The 21,521-nt window shown below is 36.4% G+C and overlaps 3 protein-coding genes across 4 annotated transcripts; 2 read left to right on the top strand and 1 right to left on the bottom strand.

The window, feature by feature from the left end:
- The first annotated feature begins 607 nt into the window (after positions 1–607).
- On the top strand, positions 608–3,151 carry LOC116028595 (ER membrane protein complex subunit 3-like). Its single transcript, XM_031270355.1, has 8 exons — positions 608–759; positions 842–935; positions 1,401–1,520; positions 1,608–1,656; positions 1,769–1,868; positions 1,964–2,025; positions 2,179–2,237; positions 2,749–3,151. The coding sequence occupies exons 1-8, from the start codon at positions 608–610 to the stop codon at positions 2,851–2,853; spliced, it is 741 nt and encodes a 246-aa protein (XP_031126215.1). The 3' UTR covers positions 2,854–3,151.
- Positions 3,152–4,357: 1,206 nt separating this feature from the next.
- On the bottom strand, positions 4,358–10,755 carry LOC116028884 (E3 ubiquitin-protein ligase UPL5-like). 2 transcript variants are annotated; one of them, XM_031270729.1, is made up of 3 exons: positions 8,738–10,755; positions 6,674–7,131; positions 4,358–4,973 (listed from the first exon to the last, which is right to left on the bottom strand). In XM_031270729.1, the coding sequence occupies exons 1-3, from the start codon at positions 10,569–10,571 to the stop codon at positions 4,710–4,712; spliced, it is 2,556 nt and encodes an 851-aa protein (XP_031126589.1). In that variant the 5' UTR covers positions 10,572–10,755; the 3' UTR covers positions 4,358–4,709. The 2 variants fall into 2 exon arrangements, with proteins under 2 accessions (XP_031126589.1, XP_031126588.1); XM_031270728.1 differs by having other exon boundaries at positions 6,674–7,263; positions 8,738–10,754.
- Positions 10,756–16,552: 5,797 nt separating this feature from the next.
- LOC116029265 (tonoplast dicarboxylate transporter) lies at positions 16,553–21,074 on the top strand. The gene is made up of 6 exons (XM_031271185.1): positions 16,553–17,070; positions 17,625–18,102; positions 18,852–18,895; positions 18,992–19,087; positions 19,774–20,284; positions 20,789–21,074. Exons 1-6 carry the CDS (start codon positions 16,636–16,638, stop codon positions 20,863–20,865), a joined length of 1,641 nt encoding a protein of 546 aa, XP_031127045.1. The 5' UTR covers positions 16,553–16,635; the 3' UTR covers positions 20,866–21,074.
- Positions 21,075–21,521: the final 447 nt, after the last annotated feature.

Below are 21,521 nucleotides of genomic sequence, written 5' to 3'. Positions count from 1 at the left end.
AAACTAATTACGAGACTAATTCAATTAATGCTATTTCTATTTCAAACCCCTCTATTTTGAATTTTTGATGGGATATTGCCTCTAGCATACATTAATATTTAATAACTTGGGATAATTAGTAAGCGAATTATTAATATAATTGTAAAATTAGAAGTTTGACTCTAATAAAAAGGTGCAAAGAGCCATGGTAGTTATGAGCGGGGGACTTTCTCTCAAGTAAGACCAAAGACCAAATTTAGTGACAAATTACATGGTGAACCTGAGTTTAAAATACACAATTTACATATTAAATGTTCACAATCAGTGTGTAAATGGACATGGATCCATGGTATAACTATTGAAATTTAGATATCAAATATTGAATGCAAAATTAACTCATTCATCTAATTTCATTTTCTCCACTTTTTGGGTTTGATAAAATAATACTGCGTGATGTATAAGGCCCAATGTATTCACTAACTGAAAGCCCAATACACCCCGCATATTATACAAGAAAGCCCATTGTGGCAACGACGTCGTTTCTTTTGCAATTCATAATTCATAGAGAGAGAGAGAGAGAGAGAACAGCTGAGCTGAGGAGACTGGACGTCTGGACAGAGAAAGAGAGATGGCGGAAGATTTGGTGTTGGACACGGCGATCAGAGATTGGGTATTGATACCGTTATCAGTGGTTATGGTGCTCATAGGAATCCTACGATACTTCGTCTCCAAGCTCATGCGCTCATCTCAGTTACCAGATGCTAAAATCGTCAAAGAAGGGTCTCTCCCTCTTCTATCTATGTTATATACTGAATTTAATAGATTTCCGTGACGCTTGGTTAATCTCTGAGGTTGATTTTAGGCAGGTGATTATTAGGGCAAGGAATTTGAGAGCCGGCGCTAATTTTATTCCTGCAAAGTCGTTTCGAACACGACGGCTTTATTATAGTAACGAGGTAATTTTGCTCCTTCACTCTAATTTTTTGATTGATTTTTTTTTTTTTTGAGTTTATTTATGGTTGATTTCATATAAAGTTGGAAACTTTAGTTCGCAGGTTTGGAATTCTCTTGCTCACAGTTATAGTTTGGAATTATACTAGAAGTTAGTTGCTTATTTTGGTTAATCTTTGAATTTAAGTAGATGGAGGGCTGGGATTCACTTGAGTGCTAGTTTCTACTTGATATCTGCTTTAAGCAAACAGAAGTTTATATATCAAAGTAGGAGTAGGAAGATGATTGGTTGTGATATGACTTGATTATGAGTATGTCAGCCCTGTTGTTTGATAAATATTGATTGATCTTGAAAGATGGATATTGATGCTAGTACTAAGTACTTAATTCACAGTGTAATGACTATAATTGTGAAGAGAATTGTTTTATTGGCATCTGTTGGTGAAAGGACTAAAAGAAATTAACTGCAGGAAAATGGGTTGCTTTTTGTTCCTAAAGACCAAGTTCAGAATGCACAGGCACAAATGTTTTCTGATCCTAACATGGCTATGGATATGATGAAGAAAAATCTCTCAATGATCATACCTCAGGTTTTGTTTTTTAAAGCATATTTCATTGATCTTGCCTAATAGCATTGCTGCTGACAGATTCTAACATGCTCGAATTTTCTCAATCAGACTCTTACTTTTGCATGGGTTAACTTCTTCTTCTCTGGGTTCGTAGCAGGTTTGTGTTCTCTCAAATTTGTTTTATATTATCTTTGGGCTTTTGCTATAATTTGAGCTTATTTTAACATTTGTTCTTGTACATATAAATATGTGGATGCAACTTTTTCCAGCAAAGATACCTTTTCCGTTAACTCAGAGGTTCAGGTCAATGTTACAAAATGGAATTGATTTGAGTACTGTTGATGTGAGCTATGTTAGTAGTCGCTCATGGTACTGCTCTCTCCTCTCTTTGCTTCTTTTGTAGCTCTTCATGTTTCATTTAGTACCTCATTTGCTCCATATTTATGACTTTCTATCACTTTCAGGTACTTCCTCAATCTCTTTGGTTTGAGGGGTTTGTTTAGTCTCATTCTTGGAGAGGAAAATGGTTAGTCTATCCCATCTATTGATTGGTTTTGTCGTCTTGGGTTTAAGAAATTGTCATGAAAGAAAGTTTTTCTATTAGTGAATAGGAGATTATGTATCTAAAGTTTTGGTATCTATTTAATGTTATGGTCATCGACATTACTACTTCTTTCAGCTATGGATGATACCCAACGTATGATGCAAATGGGTGGATTTGGTTTTGACCCCTCAAAGGTGGGTTCTCTTACCTTGATTACTTATTCTAGAACTCTTTTTAACCAGTATATTGTGTAACAATTCAGCAATTATATTTATTTCCTCCTTAAGGACTAGCAGAGTTTGTAGAGGAGAAATATAATCATCTTCACATGGAAACAAATCTTTCTTCGTTTGGAGAAAGATGAGAGAACGAGGGGTGGGGGTTGTATTGGCTATACCTGAATGAATTCTTTGCTACCCATGGATAAGTACTTGATGCTCACTTTAACGTTCACTTTAAATAACTAGAAAAAGAGGATGTATTTGGAGTTGTTGGGGTCGTGCTATTAAGCTTACCTTTAACCAATTATTCTCGAGGTTTAGGTAGCCTCATGTCTGGTTACATTTTTGTTATGGTTGTTTAATCATATGTTTATCTATTGACCTTTCACCTTGGGGATCAAAATTGGTGGTCTTGTGCAATAGTGCCTGTATTCTTCCCCGATAATTATATTGTAATTTCTCGTCTTTGTGTTGCTTTTATCAGAGTTTGGGTGCAGAAAAGGACAGTTTAGACATAATACAGCATGAATGGGCATTGCCTAAGTTTGAGCAGCGAGCTGAAGCTGTCTTGAGGAAACTCGTCGCCTGAGGATAATGACTAATGTAGTCGCCTACTCTATTTAGCGGAGCCACGTTGGACAGTGCTTCTCGTCGATCTTTGATATGGTTGCCTGTCACCAAAGTTAATCAGAGCAAATCACTTCCTTTCTATATTGCATGTATGGAGCAGTAAAACTCAACTGATGTCACTGCTCTGTTGGCTTTTGTCATCACAAGAGTATATTTTCACTTCAGAGTGTTGAATAACAACAAATATTCGTAATTGATAGTTGTGTACTAGTGTGAATGTTTTGGGAATCTGATGTTCTGATGTCTGTCACTACCAACATTATATCTATACCCACATTATATCCAAAAATGAAATTAGAATAATCAGCATTTAGGTTGCAAAATAATCATGCATGCAAGCAAGATATATCACCAACTAGTTGAATGATGAATTATTCAAACAAAATGAATCAATACCAAGCTTATCAAGGCGAACTTTGTAAGTGAGATGCCGTTGATCGCCTAGTCGACTATCGACTAGGCGAATGCCTAAGCGTCTCCTAGGCGACGAGTAATATATATATATATATATATATATATATATATATTCTATATAAAATAATTAGGATGTGAATAGGCAATTAGGCATATGATGTGTGTTGGAAATGTTGAAAATAGGCAGTCATATTTACTCTACTCTAGGAAGTTGTAGCAACCATATTTACTCTACTCTAAGGAGTTGTAGCAGCCATGTTTACTCTAGAAAATTGTAGCAGCCATATTTACTCTACTCTAGGAAGTTGTAGCCTTGAGAAGAGGAGTGAGCTTTGCTCGGAACAGGAGGACGACGCCGGAGCTCGAACCGCTCCGCCATCAGTGCCACCACGTGCCGGCACGTGAGGCAAATTTTGACAACTTCTCTGGCTGGAAATTACACCGGTCGACTCGCCTTAGTGTGTAGGTTCTACCCATGTATGTTTTATGGAGTTTTGGGGTTGTATTATGCACTTAGAGAGGCGAGCACATTTGGCGTTCGGTCTCGACCGACCAGATGCCTCGACTGAACGCCTAGGCGTCACCTAAATAACACTGATCAATACACAATCAAGAATACCACTCAACAAAGGTGGGTCTCAATTGTTATATTCCCCATAGGCCATAATCCATGATATCTACAAGTTTATTGCAAAAAATTTTAGATTATAATAGAAACCTGCAAACCGCAATCACTATATAGAATGTGCAGCTCAAACCAAGAAGAGACTAATAAACCACTCAAGAAAATCAAACTTGTAACCTTGTAGTTATTAAGACAAGACTGACTAACTCACTAGCTTGGCTTACAAGTTCATTTTTAATAGGTTCACTATATTCTAATCATAAAAATAAATATGTAGTACACAAAAAATAAACCTGCAATATACCCAAAATAAACTTGTATAAATAGACCTCGGTATAATTTGCCAGGTGGATCTAGAAAGTTTCATACTTTTGAACACGAATCGTCCCAACTTTAGTTGGTTTTACAAATGCAACACAACAGGTACAAACCCACAAAATTTGTATTTATGAGCAGTTACTAAAGATTACAGTTGTATCCACAGATCTTTCACCGGTACACAAGTATACAAACCCCCAACGCATCAACTTAAAGAAGAAATAGATGGTAAAAAACTGTACTTTGGACTTTCTTTGTTCATGCTATTGCTAAACTTGTATAAACAGTTGAAGAAAACATAACACTAATGATTTGTCAATGTAAGCACAATTAAGTAGCAAGCTCTTGCAACAATCATGTGCCAAAGAGACAAGAGTATCCTAAGTACTACTACTGTACAAGCTGAGTAACATATCTTATGTACAAATAAAAATAAATTGATACAGAACCTGCAAATTTCACCAAGTACCGAAGCTGCTCCCAACGTGCTCCTGGGTGATAAAGTTAAGACGGTCTTTCATGATATCCTTGGATGGGTAAGGCGGAAAGCATAGGCGGTAAAAGCATGTATGTGAGGAAGGCAAGCGATCAAAAGATTCAGTGCTTTTGTAGATGCAAAGCCTAGAAGATAAACCGCCAAACCCCTCTACTGGTAGATACTTTATTGAAGTCCAGAAAAACAGAAGAACCTTTCTCTGCTCAGCTGTCATTCTCCCGACAATCTGCAAGGATGAACACCAATTGCACTTTGAATAGGAGAAAGATGTAAATAAGTTTTTAAAACTTTAGTTAAAAAGTACAAAATGATTAGGATTTTAGCTCTCTCCTGTCTCACTTTTATAGCAAGTAACAAGATGACACCCTGAAAAGGAGTGCAGCTATTTGCCATATGAACAGGTATATACTTTAACACAACCTTTCATTCTCTTGAATACAAACACCCCACTTATTCACTGTCCACATAGTGATGCAATACCTATCCATGTGCACATTATAAAGATAAATAGCAAGTCCTTCAATTTATTCATGACTTATGAGTAGTATAAAATGCAAGGACTTCTAGGTTCATGAAAACTAACTAGTAAAGCACCTTTTACAAGTATGTCAAATTTGATACATGCTAGCCCCAATTATCTAAGAGGAATATTTGCTTAACCATGTCAGATGCATTACTTATCTGACATGAGAATCCAAGTATCAGCAGGAATAGCATAGGAGATCAGGAGTCCAGGCTATAGAAATATTAACTAGCACACTTGAACCTTTTTCTAAAGAATTAATTTCACCTTTGGTCCTCAACTATAGGCATTTTCACTTAGGTCTTCTGACTACTTTTGGTCACTTGAATTTTTTAAATTAAGCAAATTTTCTCAAAAATATTCAAAATGCCATTTCACTACCCCCCCCCCCCCCCCTCTCTTCTCTCTCCTCTTTCATTCCACATGAGGGCATTTTAGATTGAATTTAGTGAATTTCAAAAAGTCAAGGGACCAAAAGTGGAATAATTATTTAAGTAAATTTGTACTCCACCAGCTTCACTCATCAAATCCATGCAAGTGCAGAAAATGAAAAGATGAGAAGACTTCCTTCACACTTCTGAAGCTTCTTGCTCTTCATTAGCACACACTAATGGTATCAACTACTTAAATAGGATAACTTTTCAGTGAATAGACTCTCATCCTAATAAGCAGCACAGAATGGATGTCATCTATCAAAGTCAAATATTGTAAACTAACCAATCTGAAAGACCAGATATTAAAACTTCATAATCACATGCATTTCCCTACTACCACAATCATTCTCAGCAGGGGGAAGACACAGTGTGGTCATTTAACCTTATTGAAAATTTCTCCATCTCTCTTTCTCTCTCTCTCTACACACACACATATATATATATATGTAGAATTAAAATTACTAAAATGGCCCTCTACTGAAATAATGAAAAATCCATATTCAGTGTGTTCAAAATGTTAAATTGCATAGAAAAAAAAGGGTCAATGGTTGAATGGTTGTCATATAACTTATATATTGAAAATGAAGCCTTTGAAAACATAAGAATGAAGCTATTCTGCAAAGATTTTAAAAATATAAAAAAACATTGCAAACATTTGTAAAGGCTTCTACCTTAATTCTGATAGAGAAATAAATCATATTTCACTTTCTAATCTTATTTTAAATTGTGAGTGTGTGCATCTGTGTGTGTGTTGCATGCGTACATTATGCAGTGGCCAAGTGGTGACTATAGAATTTTGACCCAACTAAACCAAAATCCAGAAATTGGGTGATGGTGTAAAATTGTAAATTTGAAGTGCACCTAAAACCCAATTCAAGTTGGAAGCATTATTATTTAATTTTCTATTCTTGCTTTCTTTGAAATGCATTCACAATTAGAGACAAGAGCAGGACTCCTGCAACCACATACCTTCCAAAACCAGGAGATCTGAGGATCACTTTCTTTGAAGCCATTATAATCAGTATTTGCTTTCCAGTCTTCAACAGATATTGGGGTTTCACTCCCATGAAGCATCCAGTCAAGATCTTCAAGATCTAAGCCCTGGAAAAATGACTTTTGAAGCTCTGAGCTACCTATGATATCAGTAAAACCTTGTGCAAAATGGGTAACCTGTTCAGCAATAGATGTGACAAAACAATGCCGAATAAGAAGATCGACATACTGCTTTCTATTCTTGCTAGTTACAATGGTACTTCTACCATTCGGGCAAAGCTCAATAATCTCTCTGGACTCCAACTCTTCAGCTTCTCGGATAAATGTAAGACCTAGCACATCTTGATCAACTATCTCTGGGTCCATCTCGAGAATTTGTTTGCAGCTATTGTATAAGAAAGGGTCTGCATCTCGAATATCTTCCAAGGAAATTTCTTTTCCAGCCAATTGTAAAAAGAACACACGGTCAAAGACAATGCCAATTTGTATCTTATGCATCAAGGCCAAGGCAATCACCCTGCCAGAAAAATTAAAGTACTCTAGGTGCAGTTGGTTGACCTTGGATGCTGCATACAATGAGATGTAAAGAAGTATTATTCACAAGGAAGGTCACTGATCTAAGAGTCATTACTAATGGGATAAAAATACACACCAACATTACATATCTAGCTGCAAATTCTAACAATTTTATCCCACTTTATTAACAGAAAAGAGGAAGGTGAGGAAGAGGCATGTGATTAGTATGAAATGCTACCTTTTGTCTCAGGCTAAGGAAACAGCTAATAATCTTCTATTATTGTCATTGGACTAAACAATGAGGATATTGTACTGGCCTTGGTAAGTATCCAAAGGGCTTTGCCTCAATCCATCAAGGATATGCTCACAGGGAGGAATCTTTTCAATAACTTAAGTCAAAGATTTACAATTTTATAGATGAACCTACCGTTGTGAGGGATACACATTGCACAGTAACCAGCTAAACAGAGGGGCGAGCGGGGGAGGGGGGAATACTTCCTCCCATCCAATTTACCAATATTCAGCTGAAGTTTTTATATTGATAAATTCAGTACTTGAAAATAAGTTAAATATTACTCCGTAATAAACTATATCAAAAGTACTACTGGAGTCAGTAATCAAAATATCAAAATTTTAAAGAAATGCATCCTAAAAAAGTAAGAGAAAAATTGTTTTGCCCTTACGAACAAAGAAAAAAAAAGACAAACAAAATGGGATAGAGAGAGTATTAAAACTACAAAGCCAATCAAATAGGTACATAATTTTGACCAACAGTGGGCTTAGCCCCATTTCAGCCTATCTTCTCTCCTCATTTGCATTGCCTTGGATTAGTTAAGAAAAGGGTTGGAAAAAGTTAAGAAATGATTTTCTGAGACAAAGGTGAGGAATTTAATTTCATCTTCTCAACAGGAAAGGTGTTTCAGACCATTAAAACAAGCTGAGTTTGGAATAAAGAGTTGCAAAAATAAATACTAACCTTCTAGGGAAATGGTTAGGGGAATTCGGTTGAGAGAAGTCTAGACAATCAGGGGGGCAGTAATTGTTGCAAAATATGGCACATTTGAGTTCTGAATTAGTGAACTCTTCTAATGAAGTCTGTTTATCACATACCCACAAGGGCTGAGGAGGGTTCTCTAAGTGCATCAGATTTAAAGTTTGAAACAGAAGAACTAGGTTTGGTTGTATTGTTCTATGGGAAATTAACCACTCAGGGACAACTCTTCCTCTTTTATAAGAACTGCTATCCATCAGGAAAAGAAGAGGGTATAAAGTATGGAACTTAGAGAAAACTAGAAATCTATGCAAGGACCTAACATTCCTCGAAATCCCAGTTTATGACTCTAAAACTAAACGAATTTTGATGAATAGGGCTTAGTGAGACCAATCACATGCATTCCCAAGTGTTTTAACCTTACACATCAGCAAGACTGTCACACAATTTCAATGTTGAGAACCGTAAAACAATCGCAAAAAGATAATTACTCATACAAAAGGTTAAAGGGACACATTACACATGATGCATACCTGGATTTGGAAAGAATCTCCTACGATCATTGGTGCAACACATATAAAGTGCATTTTGAGGGTTGAAGATTGCTTGGCATACAAAGAAAAACCACTCCCTCAAAACACCTGGCCCTGTAGCTTCTTCATTCTTAAATTCCATAAATAACCCACCACGCAAAGTTTCAGGTTCCGCATGTGCAATGTACTCAAATGATTCTGATAACAACTGGGACCTATCAATAAGCATCTCATGCAAATCTTCATACTCATCTTTCACCTCTGGAAGTATCAGCATAGCCAAATGCCTCCTTGCCTCAAAATTAGTCACTTCCTTGTGCTTCAAAATCCAGTGATGATCATCACTCTTTTTTGCAAATCTAACAATGAGATAGCTGAAAGAAACCTTTCTCAGCCTCATCATCTCCCAAAATATCTTTTGTGCACCTTTGAAACGTTCAGCAATGCTATTCAACTCTTTCAAAATAGCAAGATACTGGCAGCTCCCAGGCACAACAGCCGTTGTCTCTCCTTTCTCTTTGGATTCCAATCGCACCTCCATTTTCTTTAAACAGTGCTCCATTTTCTCAAGCAAATCAAGGAATATCGAATGCAACAATTTAATCTCATCCCTGTAGCATAGGCTATACTTCCCCCTACCACTGATGCGTTCCTCCCGCAATGGCAGAGTGATCTTGCCATCAGATGCAACTCCATCCACTATTACCTTCTTCACTGGGAGCATAAATGCAATAAAGTCTCTCACATCAGTTTCTGATGGGCCCATCGAACTATCCATACTTGTCCCTAAATCTTCTGATATTTTAGTAGCCAACTCCCTAACAAATGGAAAAATGTCTTGCATTCGTACCAATAACTTATCACTACCCACACCACATCCAATTCCAACAGACTCCACTATAGACCCTAAGCTACTCCGGCAAAGGCAATACACAGGATCTTTAGTCCCAGCAGCCCTATTCAACAACATACAGAACTCTATAATTATAGGTGCAAATTGTAAGTATATGGGCTTAGACAAGATATTCTTACTCGAAACAATAAATAGTCGAATAGAATCAGAAGCACAATCTCTATTAGCCTTAACAGGAGACGCATAAAGCATAACAAGAGCCGTGGGAGCACGGGATAAGAGGAAGATTTGCAGGTACTCAGAGGCTTTAAAAACATCTGTTTGTGGAGTATTTCCAAGGAATTCCTTGAGTATCTTTTTGATTCTCTGCGTCGGCTGAGGATATTCGGTCTTGCAAAGCACGAAAATCTCAGAAACCATGTCGTTGATTAACTGCCAAGCTTGAGGGTACCCTGTGCTCCTCATCCGGCCGACAAGTTGCAACCCTGCGTCATTCTGAATGTCGCACTCGGCCAAAGTCTGCTCCACCTGGAGCTGCTTCCCTCGGTAGATTAGCCGCTGCTCGGTCACCGGAATTCCGGTGCTGACCTGGATTTTCTCGTGGATGGATTTCACTGTGTCGTCAAAATCGGCGTGTATAACCAAAGTATTTCCGCCAGACAGCAAGCGGACAAAGAACTGAAGCCGACCGAAAACCCTAGTTGACTCCGCATACGGAGCGGACCCGGGGGACGACGATGTCGAGCACGCAGCAGCGGAGGACGCCGATGATCGGCAGGCGGAGGCTCCGGATGCGGAGCGGAGGTGGAAATCGGCGGGGGAGGAAGGGAGAGGCTGGTCTTTTCGCATCCTGACGGGACAAGAGACTAAATACTCCGATGAAAGGTCGTCGGCATAATCGTCGAGCTTTCGCTTGGTGTTAGGGGCGGAGACGGCGGTTGCGGCGTTGCGATGGTTGACGGCGTCGAGGTAAGACGTCATTGGAGGCGTAAGAGGGGAGGTTTAAGGTACACCAGAGTCCATGGAGTTGAAGCTCCCACCACGCAGACGGTCAAATTGCCAAAACCCTAGCTCTATCTTCAGCCTTTTCTTCTTCTTCTCCTTCTTTATAGAGTATCAGTGAGAGGTGAGAGCAGAAAAATGTGAAACGAGGGGATGGTCTGAAAAGGTCATAGGAAGTGGGTTCAAGCAGCTATCTTACGCTACATGGGTGAAAGGACAACATTAGCCTTATGGTTCCCGCCGATGCTGATAACTACTACTACTAGTCTACTTCCATGATTTTTAAGGTTTAATTTTTATTTTTATTTTTTTTATAAAAGTCGAATAAGCATTTAAACTATTTATGAAAGTATAATTAAACTCTCAAACTATAAATATTTTCTATTAGACACTTGAATTTTAAAAATAACGTAATTAACTTTATTTGACCTGTTAACTTTATTTGACCTTGTAGTCCAGTGGCATCAAACCCTTCCCTCTATACCGGAGGTGGTGGCAGAGTTAGTAGTATTCAAAAAAAAAAAAAAAAAAGGTGATTGAAAAGTTACATCAATATATTTTGATGCCATTGATGCTCAATTTCACATCAGGACCGTTCCATAAAAATTAAAGGTCACGTCTTATAGTTTAATTTGGACCTTCATTATTTTTGTTTGTAATGAGATTCAATCTAATTAAATATAATATAGTAAAATTGCAATATAAATACAAGAATAGAGTAAAATGAAAAACACAAAGATAATAACAGAGAGACGTTTAGATATATTTTTTCTAACATTTAGATTTCACTATAACTATACAAAGAGATATATTTTTATAAAAGTAATAAACAGATAATCCAAAAAGACCTATGAAATATAAACATATTATATGACAAAAGTGTAAAATTAATAAAAAAAAATTGTCTAAATATAATGCATAATCAACGAACAAAAAAAATACATTTCAAAAGTTAATTTAAAATTAATGACATTTCTGTGCATATTTAACTATAAATTTATTCATCCAAATTTCAATGTCAATTACTTCTAAAATTTCATCTTAACTTACAATTAAGACCAATAAATATGACAAGACCTTGCGGTCTAGTGACACCCGGTTTACTGAGGTATCTATTGACTATTTGTGCTTCAGTAAGTTTAGAAAGTACCTATGAACATATACTACATTGTAACAGGGTCAGTAGTACTAAAAAAAAAAGACCAATAAATATATTCTAAAAAATATTAAAATATATATATAATACTTTTTAAAAAAAGAAAATTGAGGTTCTATTATACATTGGGTTAAAGGATGGGTAGAAAGGCCTAAATAAGGCCCATATGAGTAAGGGGTAAGGCCCAAATAGTTTGCCGGTTGGCCAAAATAACCCAATGTATAACAGAAGGTTATTACTGTTAGCCTGCCCATATGGCTGCGGCAAATTATGCTGTGGACCCAGGTCCACCTTGCAAGGTGGAACTGGGTCCAAAACTACGTCGTTTTTGTCTTTTTTTTTTTAATTAGTAAACATATTGCTGAATATAGAGTTGTCCAAAAATGTGTAAATGTAGAGGTTTCAAAGTGTGAATGTAGAGTTATGATTGTGTGAATGTAGAGGTTTCAAAGTGTGAATGTAGAGTATAGAAATCGTGAATGTAGATTTATGATTGTGTGAATGTAGAGTTGCCCAGAGATGTGCGAACGTGGAGGTTTCAAATTGTGAATATGGAGTATAGAAATCGTGAAGGTAGAGTTATGCATTTGTAAATCTGTAACAGAGTTAAGAAGTTCTAGCAACTTGTAGCCCTGTAATGTGTGAATGTGGAGTTTCAAGTTGTGAATATGGAGTATAGGACCTGTGAATATAAAGTTTTGAATGTGTGAATGCATAACAGTGGTAATAAAGTTACTAAACATATAATCCTCTAATGTGTGAATGTGGAGTATAGTGTATGTGAATGTAGAGTATAGTGTATGTGAATATAGCGTATAGTGTATGTGAATGTAGAGTATAGTGTATGTGAATGTAGCGTATAGTGTATGTGAATGTAGAGTATAGTGTATGTGAATGTAGCGTATAGTGTATGTGAATGTAGATCCAGGGGGGTCCACCTTGCAAGGTGGACCAGGGTCCACGGCATAACAACCCTATGGCTGCATGGCGCAAATTATGATGTGGACCCATGTCCACCTTGCAAGGTTGACCTTGGTCCAAAACTACATCGTTTTGTCTTTATTTATTTATTTATTTAAATTAGTAAAAATATTGCTGAATATAGAGTTGTCAAAAAATGTGTGAATGTTGAAGTTTCAAAGTGTGAATGTAGAGTTATGCATGTGTGAATCTGTAATAGAGTTAAGAAGTTCTAGCAACTTGTAGCCCTGTAATGTGTGAATGTGGAGTTCTCAAGTTGTGAATATGGAATATAGGACCTGTGAATATAGAGTTTTGAATGTGTGAATGCATAGCAGTGGTAATATAGTTACTAAACATATAATCCTGTAATGTGTGAATGTGGAATTTACAAATTGTGAATGTAGAGTTTGTATTCCATATTTCAGGCCAATATATTTAGTAAAAAAAATAATAAAAATAAAAAATAAACGGCGTCGTTTTTGGACTCAGGTCCACCTTGCAAGGTGTACCTGGGTCCACGGCATAACTACTGGCTACATGGTTAGTATGTAGTACGTCCAAATTTCAATAGAGTTATTTCCTTTTTCTTCTTTGCACGAAATGGTTAGTTTATTATATTTCAATTCATTAATGAATATTCTTAATACAATTTTTTATTTTGTTTACTAAAATAGTTAAGTACAACACTCCCAAGCAATGAAGATCAAAACGTTGCTATCTAATTAGAGCATACATTTATCTCTTTTTGAATATGTTTAATGGAACACATCCAATATCTGATAACGCTTTATTAACCTCCAAGAAGTGAAAGAGGGCTCTAATAGCCTCCACATGTTGCCTTATTTATTCTCACTTAGATAGTTAGATTGTCGAGCTCATTTTTGGGATTTTATTTGCACTTTTTATGCATGAGAAAGAATTTTTATATCATACAATTTAAACTACTTAAAAGTTTGTTTGTATTTATACTAGTGCAAACTAACATTTATTTCAAATGTAGAACAAAAGCGACTTAAAAGCTTCCCCAAACTCATTTTTTTAATATAAACATATTTCAATTTTTTTAATACAAAGTATGTTGAATCACTATATTTTTTATGTTTATTTAAAAGAAAAATTTATAACTGAAAATCGAAATGCCTATGTATTTAATCATATTTAAACTGTTTTGTACTTTTGTTGATAAAAGACAAAAATGATCGGGCCACAATAATACTATGACCAAAAGTAAATATTCTGATAAAAATGACTTAAAAAGTAAACTAACACCTATAAATCTAAAATTAAAAATAGAATTTAACTCTTTTAATTAATTTTCCTAACATTTGAATGGTTGTATTGAGAGGTCTTTTTCCACCCAAGCGCCTAAGCAAGGTCTCATATTCATGTTTGAGTTTAACATACAAAGTATGAACTCTCTGACTGTGTCCATAATTTATTGACAATACGCCACTGAAACATATGCCCATCACGCAATATCCGATCGCGCCACCTCCAAATAAGCCAAATTCCGAATTTCAAAACCAGTCTTCAAAGGATATCATATCCCCATCCACAACCATTCTTGGAAGCTGCAAATGAAGAAAACGAAAAAAAAAAAAAGGCTGAGCCGAATGGGACGAAATTTCTGCAACGCCGCGCAACACTCTGATCTCTGGACGCCAAACACAGTTGTGCGCACTTCGCAGGATAGGGCCGGGGACGGGGAGTTGTATCCATTCTACGTTAGGGATAAAGATGGGGATACCGCAAACTACTTATTATGCATCTTGCAATACTTGACTGGGCACCTGCTAATATATAATTATGCATTCGCGCATAATCAGCTAAAAAACTATTATAAAAAAATCAGTATAAAGTATTTTTTTTAGATACAGTTGCATTTTTATAATTATTTTAGAGCAATGCATTTTTTTATATAATTAATTTTGTCGAAATAGTTTAATTTGACTATAATTTTTGTAATAGTTAGTCTTAAGGTTTAATTTAATTTTTTTTTTTCATTGTATGAAAAAGGAAAGGCTCCACTTTAAGAGATTTTTCAATGAATTAATTATTTTATTTTAAAAAAAATCACTAGGATGTTAATATCAGCCAAGGGTTTTAAAATCAAAGTTCCTGCATGCATTTCTAGCCTCAAGAAAAATAAGATATCAAACAAACAAACAAATAACTAATTCGTGTCGATCAAAAAGAAGTGCATTATTGCTTGGCTTGTCACATTTTGATCATTCTTGTTGTCCACATGGTATGCCACTTGCCACATGGCATCAGCTTGTCATTTCAACATTTCATCGAACACCAATATCCACGTATTACTGAAAAGCCCTATTGGTAAATAATCATTTCATAGCTTTATTTTAGGACTTAACATCTATATTCAACAATCAATAATTATGTACAATAGTTAGTAATTATACTAAGTTTGTATATAATTTTAATTTTAAAATATCATTGTTATAACTTTCACCAATTTTTTTGAACCACAAAGCCATGCCACCTGGACAGTCCGGTATTAGATAAACATCATTGGAGATGATCTCATCCCCTCATTCCATAAAAATACACTAATCCATAATTAACAGTTTAATTTTTTTTTACCCATGAATACATGTACACGTCAATGCCCAAAAGAGACACGTTATCCAATCCTTAGAGCTCCTCAATAAATTGAGATTATATTTAAAATTGTAATTTGACTAGGTCATACTTTTTAATTTAGCCATCAATTATTAATTTATTCATAATGGTCCATCAATTTAGTCATTCAACTCATTTAAAAATGAATTTTACTGGATGTACATTAAAATTTTGAGTGAAAGAATAAAAGTAATGAGTAAAAAACTTGAGACTTGAGAGTTCAAATAATATTTTTCTTTATACATTTATCTTTCTTCAATAGAAGACGGAAATTGACGTTTCTTCCTAGATATTTAAATGAAATCAATAATGTATCAATTTTAATATACACTTGTCATTTTCTTGCCACAAACTATTACAGTAGAAAATAGTGATTCATCAGTCATGATATCACCTTCCCATCGTTATCCTTGCCCACATGTCATAGATATCCACGCCACACAATTTTAAAATCAAGAAAATAAAAAGAAAAAGGAAAACTAAAACCATATACGGAGTATATTCGATTCTTCGTCATCCATTACATGTGCCACGTGGATCCTAGTTGTGGTGACGGGAATTGTGTAATGCTACACAATTTATCATCTTAACATAGTATTATTGTCTGTTTGGATTTTTTAATAAAAGTATGCGAAATTAATTAATTGATATGCACCCAATAAATATAAATTACATCAATAATATACATTTTAGTCAATATAGAGGTTGGAGGCTCAAACTCATAACCTTCCATATAGGAAAGTCACTATTCTGTCATCTAAACAGAATGTGTTTGATGACTATTGTTGACTTAGTAACAATAATATTACATATTCGACTCTATTGAAAGCGGCTTTCGACCCGGCGGATTTTCCTCTTCATCCAACATTACCTTCCAAATTCCTAATATCAACTCTTTGCCACTCCCAAGGGGCAAGATGGCAATGGATCACAGATATATACAATGCTCTCTCTGGCTCTCTGTTTTTAGGAATTCTAATCACACAAGTTTATTGTGAGTATAATTTGTCGTAGATAAAAAGATGTATTTAAAATAATAAAATACAATATAACAAAAATAATATTTTTTTTTTGAGAAAAGAAATACAAATTGTATAGTAGTACGTACTACTTTTCCTATGTTGAAAAAATACATTATAGAGTTTGGGAGCGAAAAAAAAAAAAACATTAGAAATAGAACTCTCCGACTATATAAACACCCATGGTTGGTTCATTCATACACGTATATATTTTCAAAACGTTACCAATTTATATAAACAGAAACTCTCATCTTCCCATTCCAAAATGAACAACCAAGAGACTGTAAATGAATCCAAAGAGCCCCTTCTTCCTCTTGAAGATCCTGTTATACACAGGTCGCGAAGCTTCAAAACCGCCCCACGCTCCATTTTCACGCTGAGCAATTTTTGGATTCTGTTGGGGCCTCTGTTATGTGGTCTCGTTTGCGTGTTTGTGAAGCTGGACGGGTCGCCCGCCGCCGTCACTAGCCGGAACATGCTGGCGGTTCTGGTGTGGGTGTTCGCTTGGTGGATGACGCAGGCGGTGCCCATGCCGGTCACCTCCATGTCGCCGCTCTTCCTCTTCCCTCTTTTCGGGATCGCGACGGCGGACGAGGTGGCGCAGTCGTACATGGATGACGTCATTGCCCTGGTTCTCGGGAGTTTCATCCTGGCGCTCGCCGTGGAACACTATAACATTCACCGGAGATTAGCTTTAAATGTGAGTAGCGTTAATTTATTTGTCTAGTTTGGATTGCACATTTATAATGCTCAACACCTTTTTACATGAGTCCTTTACCTTTTTATGGACTCCAAACTAGGGGTGTAAGAGAGTCGAGTTAGAGTCTGATGCTCGGCAATTTTTGAGAACTAATGTTCGAATTCGATTTTAAGCTCAAATTTAACATATTTAATTTTAAATTTATATTTCAATTAAAAGTAAAAAATAATATTATATATATATATATATGGCTGGTTAGCGGCTCGACGAGCCATGAGACTAAGATATTAGAGTTCGAGTTCGAGCCACCTCGAGTTTGAGCTTGGCTCGAGCTCGAATTTGACCAAGCTATTAAAATTTGACTGAGCTCGAATTTGACCAAGCGGCTAGAATTTGACCGAGCTCGAGACGGATTTTGACCGAACTACTTAAGAGCAGCTTGACTCATTTATACCCCTACTCTGAACTATAATTTCCTTTTTTTGTATAGATTTAGATCTGATATCAAATTGAAGTGTGTTTCATCTCAACTAACTAAAAGGTTATATATGCAGATAACGCTTATGTTCAGCGGGGATCCGTTGAACCCACCGCTGCTCCTGCTGGGAATATGCGGCACGACGTTCTTCGTGAGCATGTGGATGCACAACGTGGCGGCGGCGATGCTGATGATGCCGGTGGCGACGGGCGTTTTGCAGCGGCTGCCGGCGGATCTTGGGCAGTCGAGCCTGGTGACTAAGTTCTGCAAAGCCGTTGTTTTGGGTGTTACATACTCGGCGGCGGTGGGAGGGATGAGCACGCTTACAGGGACGGGTGTGAACCTTATATTGGTGGGGATGTGGAAGAGCTATTTTCCCCAGGCTGATCCTATTAGCTTCAGTACTTGGTTGTTCTTTGGCTTCCCTTTGGCTATGGTGATCTTCATTGCCCTCTGGATAATTCTTTGCCTCATGTACTGCAAAAAGGGAACAAGCCAAGCTCTTTCTGCATATATGGACAGATCCCATTTGAAAAGGGAGCTTGATTTGCTAGGTAATTCTACTTTTACTTTTTTTTTTTTTTTTAACAAGGAAAATGAGCTAGGGTCCGTTTGGTTCGCACATGGGAATCGAAATCGGAATGGGTATCAAATACTTATAATGAATTTTGGTGAAAGTATTTAGCATGTTTGGTAGTTGGTGAAATGAGGATGATTATTAATAGTTAGGAAAGAAAGTAGGAAGGGAAATAAAACTCTTATTTAATAAGAGTATGAGTTTTCTCATTAATGAGTATTCCAAACCCATAATAGTATTCACAAAATCTATCAAACCAAACACTAGCAATCACTTTTATACCCCTTCCTTATGCTTAAACCACCAACCAAACACACCCTTAGATTGTTAACCCACTCAAAAACATCATTAGACTATTTTCTTGAAAATAATTTTTAATTTTGTGATTACTATCAATTTAATTAATTTGGTTGTGGTTACTTTTTTTTTTCTACACCTATATTCATATATAACAAAATGTTCGTAATTCAAATCGTAAACCATAACTATGTAAATGGACCTATCTCCATTTTATAACTATTCTCCACATATAGGGTGGACCACATTCGTGACAGTTTTAAGTTAATGTTCTATGCATCTATATGGGCCCTTATTCAAGATAAACCATACAAGTTACTTTAATTTCTTTAATTTGTCATGATCGAATGCTCTCATCATTGAGTTAATAATAGTACTATGGCGTATGGAATTTTCTAATTGCTTGTGATGGTATGCCCCACTTAACAGGTCCAATGTCTTTTGCTGAAAAGATGGTTTTAGTGATATTCTCTGTAAGTCCATACTTAAACATTTATTTACTTACTACAATACAAGATTGAAGACTCTAGCAATTTACTTGAGTTGTGTGTCAATATATGTTCCTGCAGACGCTAGTAGTACTGTGGATGACAAGGAGCATAACCGATGATATTCCTGGATGGGGTGTTCTCTTCGGTGACCGTGCCGGCGATGGAACCGTTAGCGTGAGTATTTTATATGTATAACGTGACCATAACATATATACAAAATTGAAAAAAAAAATGAGATAATTATAATTAAATTCATAAACTCTCATACGGAGCGAACTTATGACTTTCTTGAACTAATTAGCTATGGATAAAATATGTTGATTTTCTATTTGTGATCATTTGTCAACTAAAATTACAAGACAAGATTTACTCAGTATGTGGACACTCTTAATTAGTTGTTGTGTGTTTTCCTCGTTATCCAGAGTAGGAGAAAGTTTATATCAATGTAGTAGAAGGCGCCTCCTAGGCGGCCGAGTAATCTAAGTATATTGTCTCTACTTTTTTTTTTCAAACACGAGGTTGAGAGTTGTTAGACTGTTATAATATTCCAAATTAGTCAAATGCATATGTTAGATAGTTAGTTGAGTACATATACGAGTATCCAAGCAGGCAAAAAAACTACTCACCCGAGTTGAGTGACAACTCGGTCAAGTTGGGCACCAACCCAACCAAGTTAGGCGCCTAGGATGCCTACTCCGCTTGCAGTCGCTAGGCCAACAAAAAATCGCCTAGAGTTGAAATCGTCTATGTCGGGATGTCTAGTGCCTAGGCGGCCGCCTAGACCCATTTTTACAACACTGGTTTATATTGTATTTGGTGCAAATGGGTATGGAATGACAATAGGTTTGTTGTGTGTACAGGTGTTGATGGCAACTTTATTGTTCATAATTCCAAGCAAGAAGCAGGCAGGGGAGAAGCTGATGGATTGGAACAAATGCAAGAAGCTGCCATGGAACATTATACTGTTGCTAGGGGCAGGGTTTGCAATAGCAGATGGGGTGAGGACAAGTGGGCTGGCAGATGTGCTTTCAAAGGGGCTAAATTTCTTGGAGAAAGCCCCATACTTAGCCATAGCCCCAGCTGTTTGCATAGTGAGTGGGATAATCACAGAGTTTACTTCAAACAATGCCACAACCACCCTGCTCATTCCTCTGTTGATTCAAGTTGCCCAGACAATGCATGTTCATCCCCTCCTGTTAATCGTGCCGGGTGCGATCGGCGCCCAGTTCGCGTACCTGCTGCCCACCGGAACGCCGTCCAACATCGTCGGATTCTCCACCGGACATCTTGAGGTCAGTGACATGGTCAAGACAGGGCTGCCGTTGAAGATTGCTGGAACTGCTGCACTCTCCTTTCTCATGCCTACTCTTGGTATATTCTTTTCATCCTTTCTATCTGTTTTAGAAAATCAGGACAACCCCAACCAAGTTGATCTGAAACCACTAGGTTTCAAGTTCGATTGACCAAGTTGATCTAGTTAATGACCTTTTTAGTTTGAATCGGTCAGCTATGTGAAATTTAGGTTAGTTTAAATAATTTTAGTCTTTGGTCGCCTGGTCTGTTAGGGTCGCCCGGTAGAGTTTACCAAGCTCAGATCTTGGGACAGTGGCGAGTTACCAATACACATCTTAGGCCGTCTGACTGTGAGTTTGCTGTGAGTTTTCCTTGCTGACTAAGGTCACAAGACAAGATTTATCCATTGCACATTTTGGGTTGTAGCTACAAGGTTTCCTTATTGATTGGTGGCACTATGCAAAATTTAGCGGTGCACATATTAAGATAGAGGCAATAATAACTAATATAAGAACAAATGAAGGAAATCAGGGTAGAACAGAAAGATTCATCACAAATTCATACTTCTGTTTTGTTTTGCAGGGGTTCTTGTTTTCGGGACAGACAAGGAAGTGGTGCTAAACCTTTCAAAGAATTATTTGCATCTTTGTAGATCATGACCTAAGGACATAGCCAATTGTTGCATTGCCTTAAGTGGTCAAGATATATATATATATATATATATATATATATATATATATAATATGTATTGAATGTATAAAGAACTTTGTAGTTCTGGGAGACACCAGTTTACATATGAAGGTTGATCCACAACAATGTTCAAATGTTTCAAGTTGATCAATTCACTATATTTACGTTTTCCCCGTAATGTCATCTCCAAACAAAACGATAAATCAACATTTAGTTGATTATACGTTACTTAATATTTTGATATAAAAAAACGTTATGTCGCATACTCAATCAAAACACTATTGATGAATATCAAATTTATAATTTTTTAATATACAAATTATACTTTACTCACTCAATCAATCATTTTAGGTGTTAGGAACATATATCTTCATTTGCATGATAGGATAAAGAAAGCATTGAATGAATCCAATACAATGACTTGACTTATTGCCGTGTGCGTACGCGTCAATCCAAAGAGCAAATTATGTCTTCATCTTATTTTATCTAATTTTAAAATAATCATATTTACATTATTAAAAAACATTTTTTTCAAAACAAACTTTTATATATATATGATAAATAGAGATCAAATGCTGAAGAGTGTTTAGGTGAAACATGCTGATAAATACTACCCATAATGCTC

This window comes from Ipomoea triloba, chromosome 9, assembly GCF_003576645.1.
Source record: "Ipomoea triloba cultivar NCNSP0323 chromosome 9, ASM357664v1".
Lineage (NCBI taxonomy): Eukaryota > Viridiplantae > Streptophyta > Magnoliopsida > Solanales > Convolvulaceae > Ipomoea > Ipomoea triloba.
The sequence above is the reverse complement of the archived record's forward strand: the minus strand, read 5'-3'. Positions and strand labels throughout refer to the sequence as shown.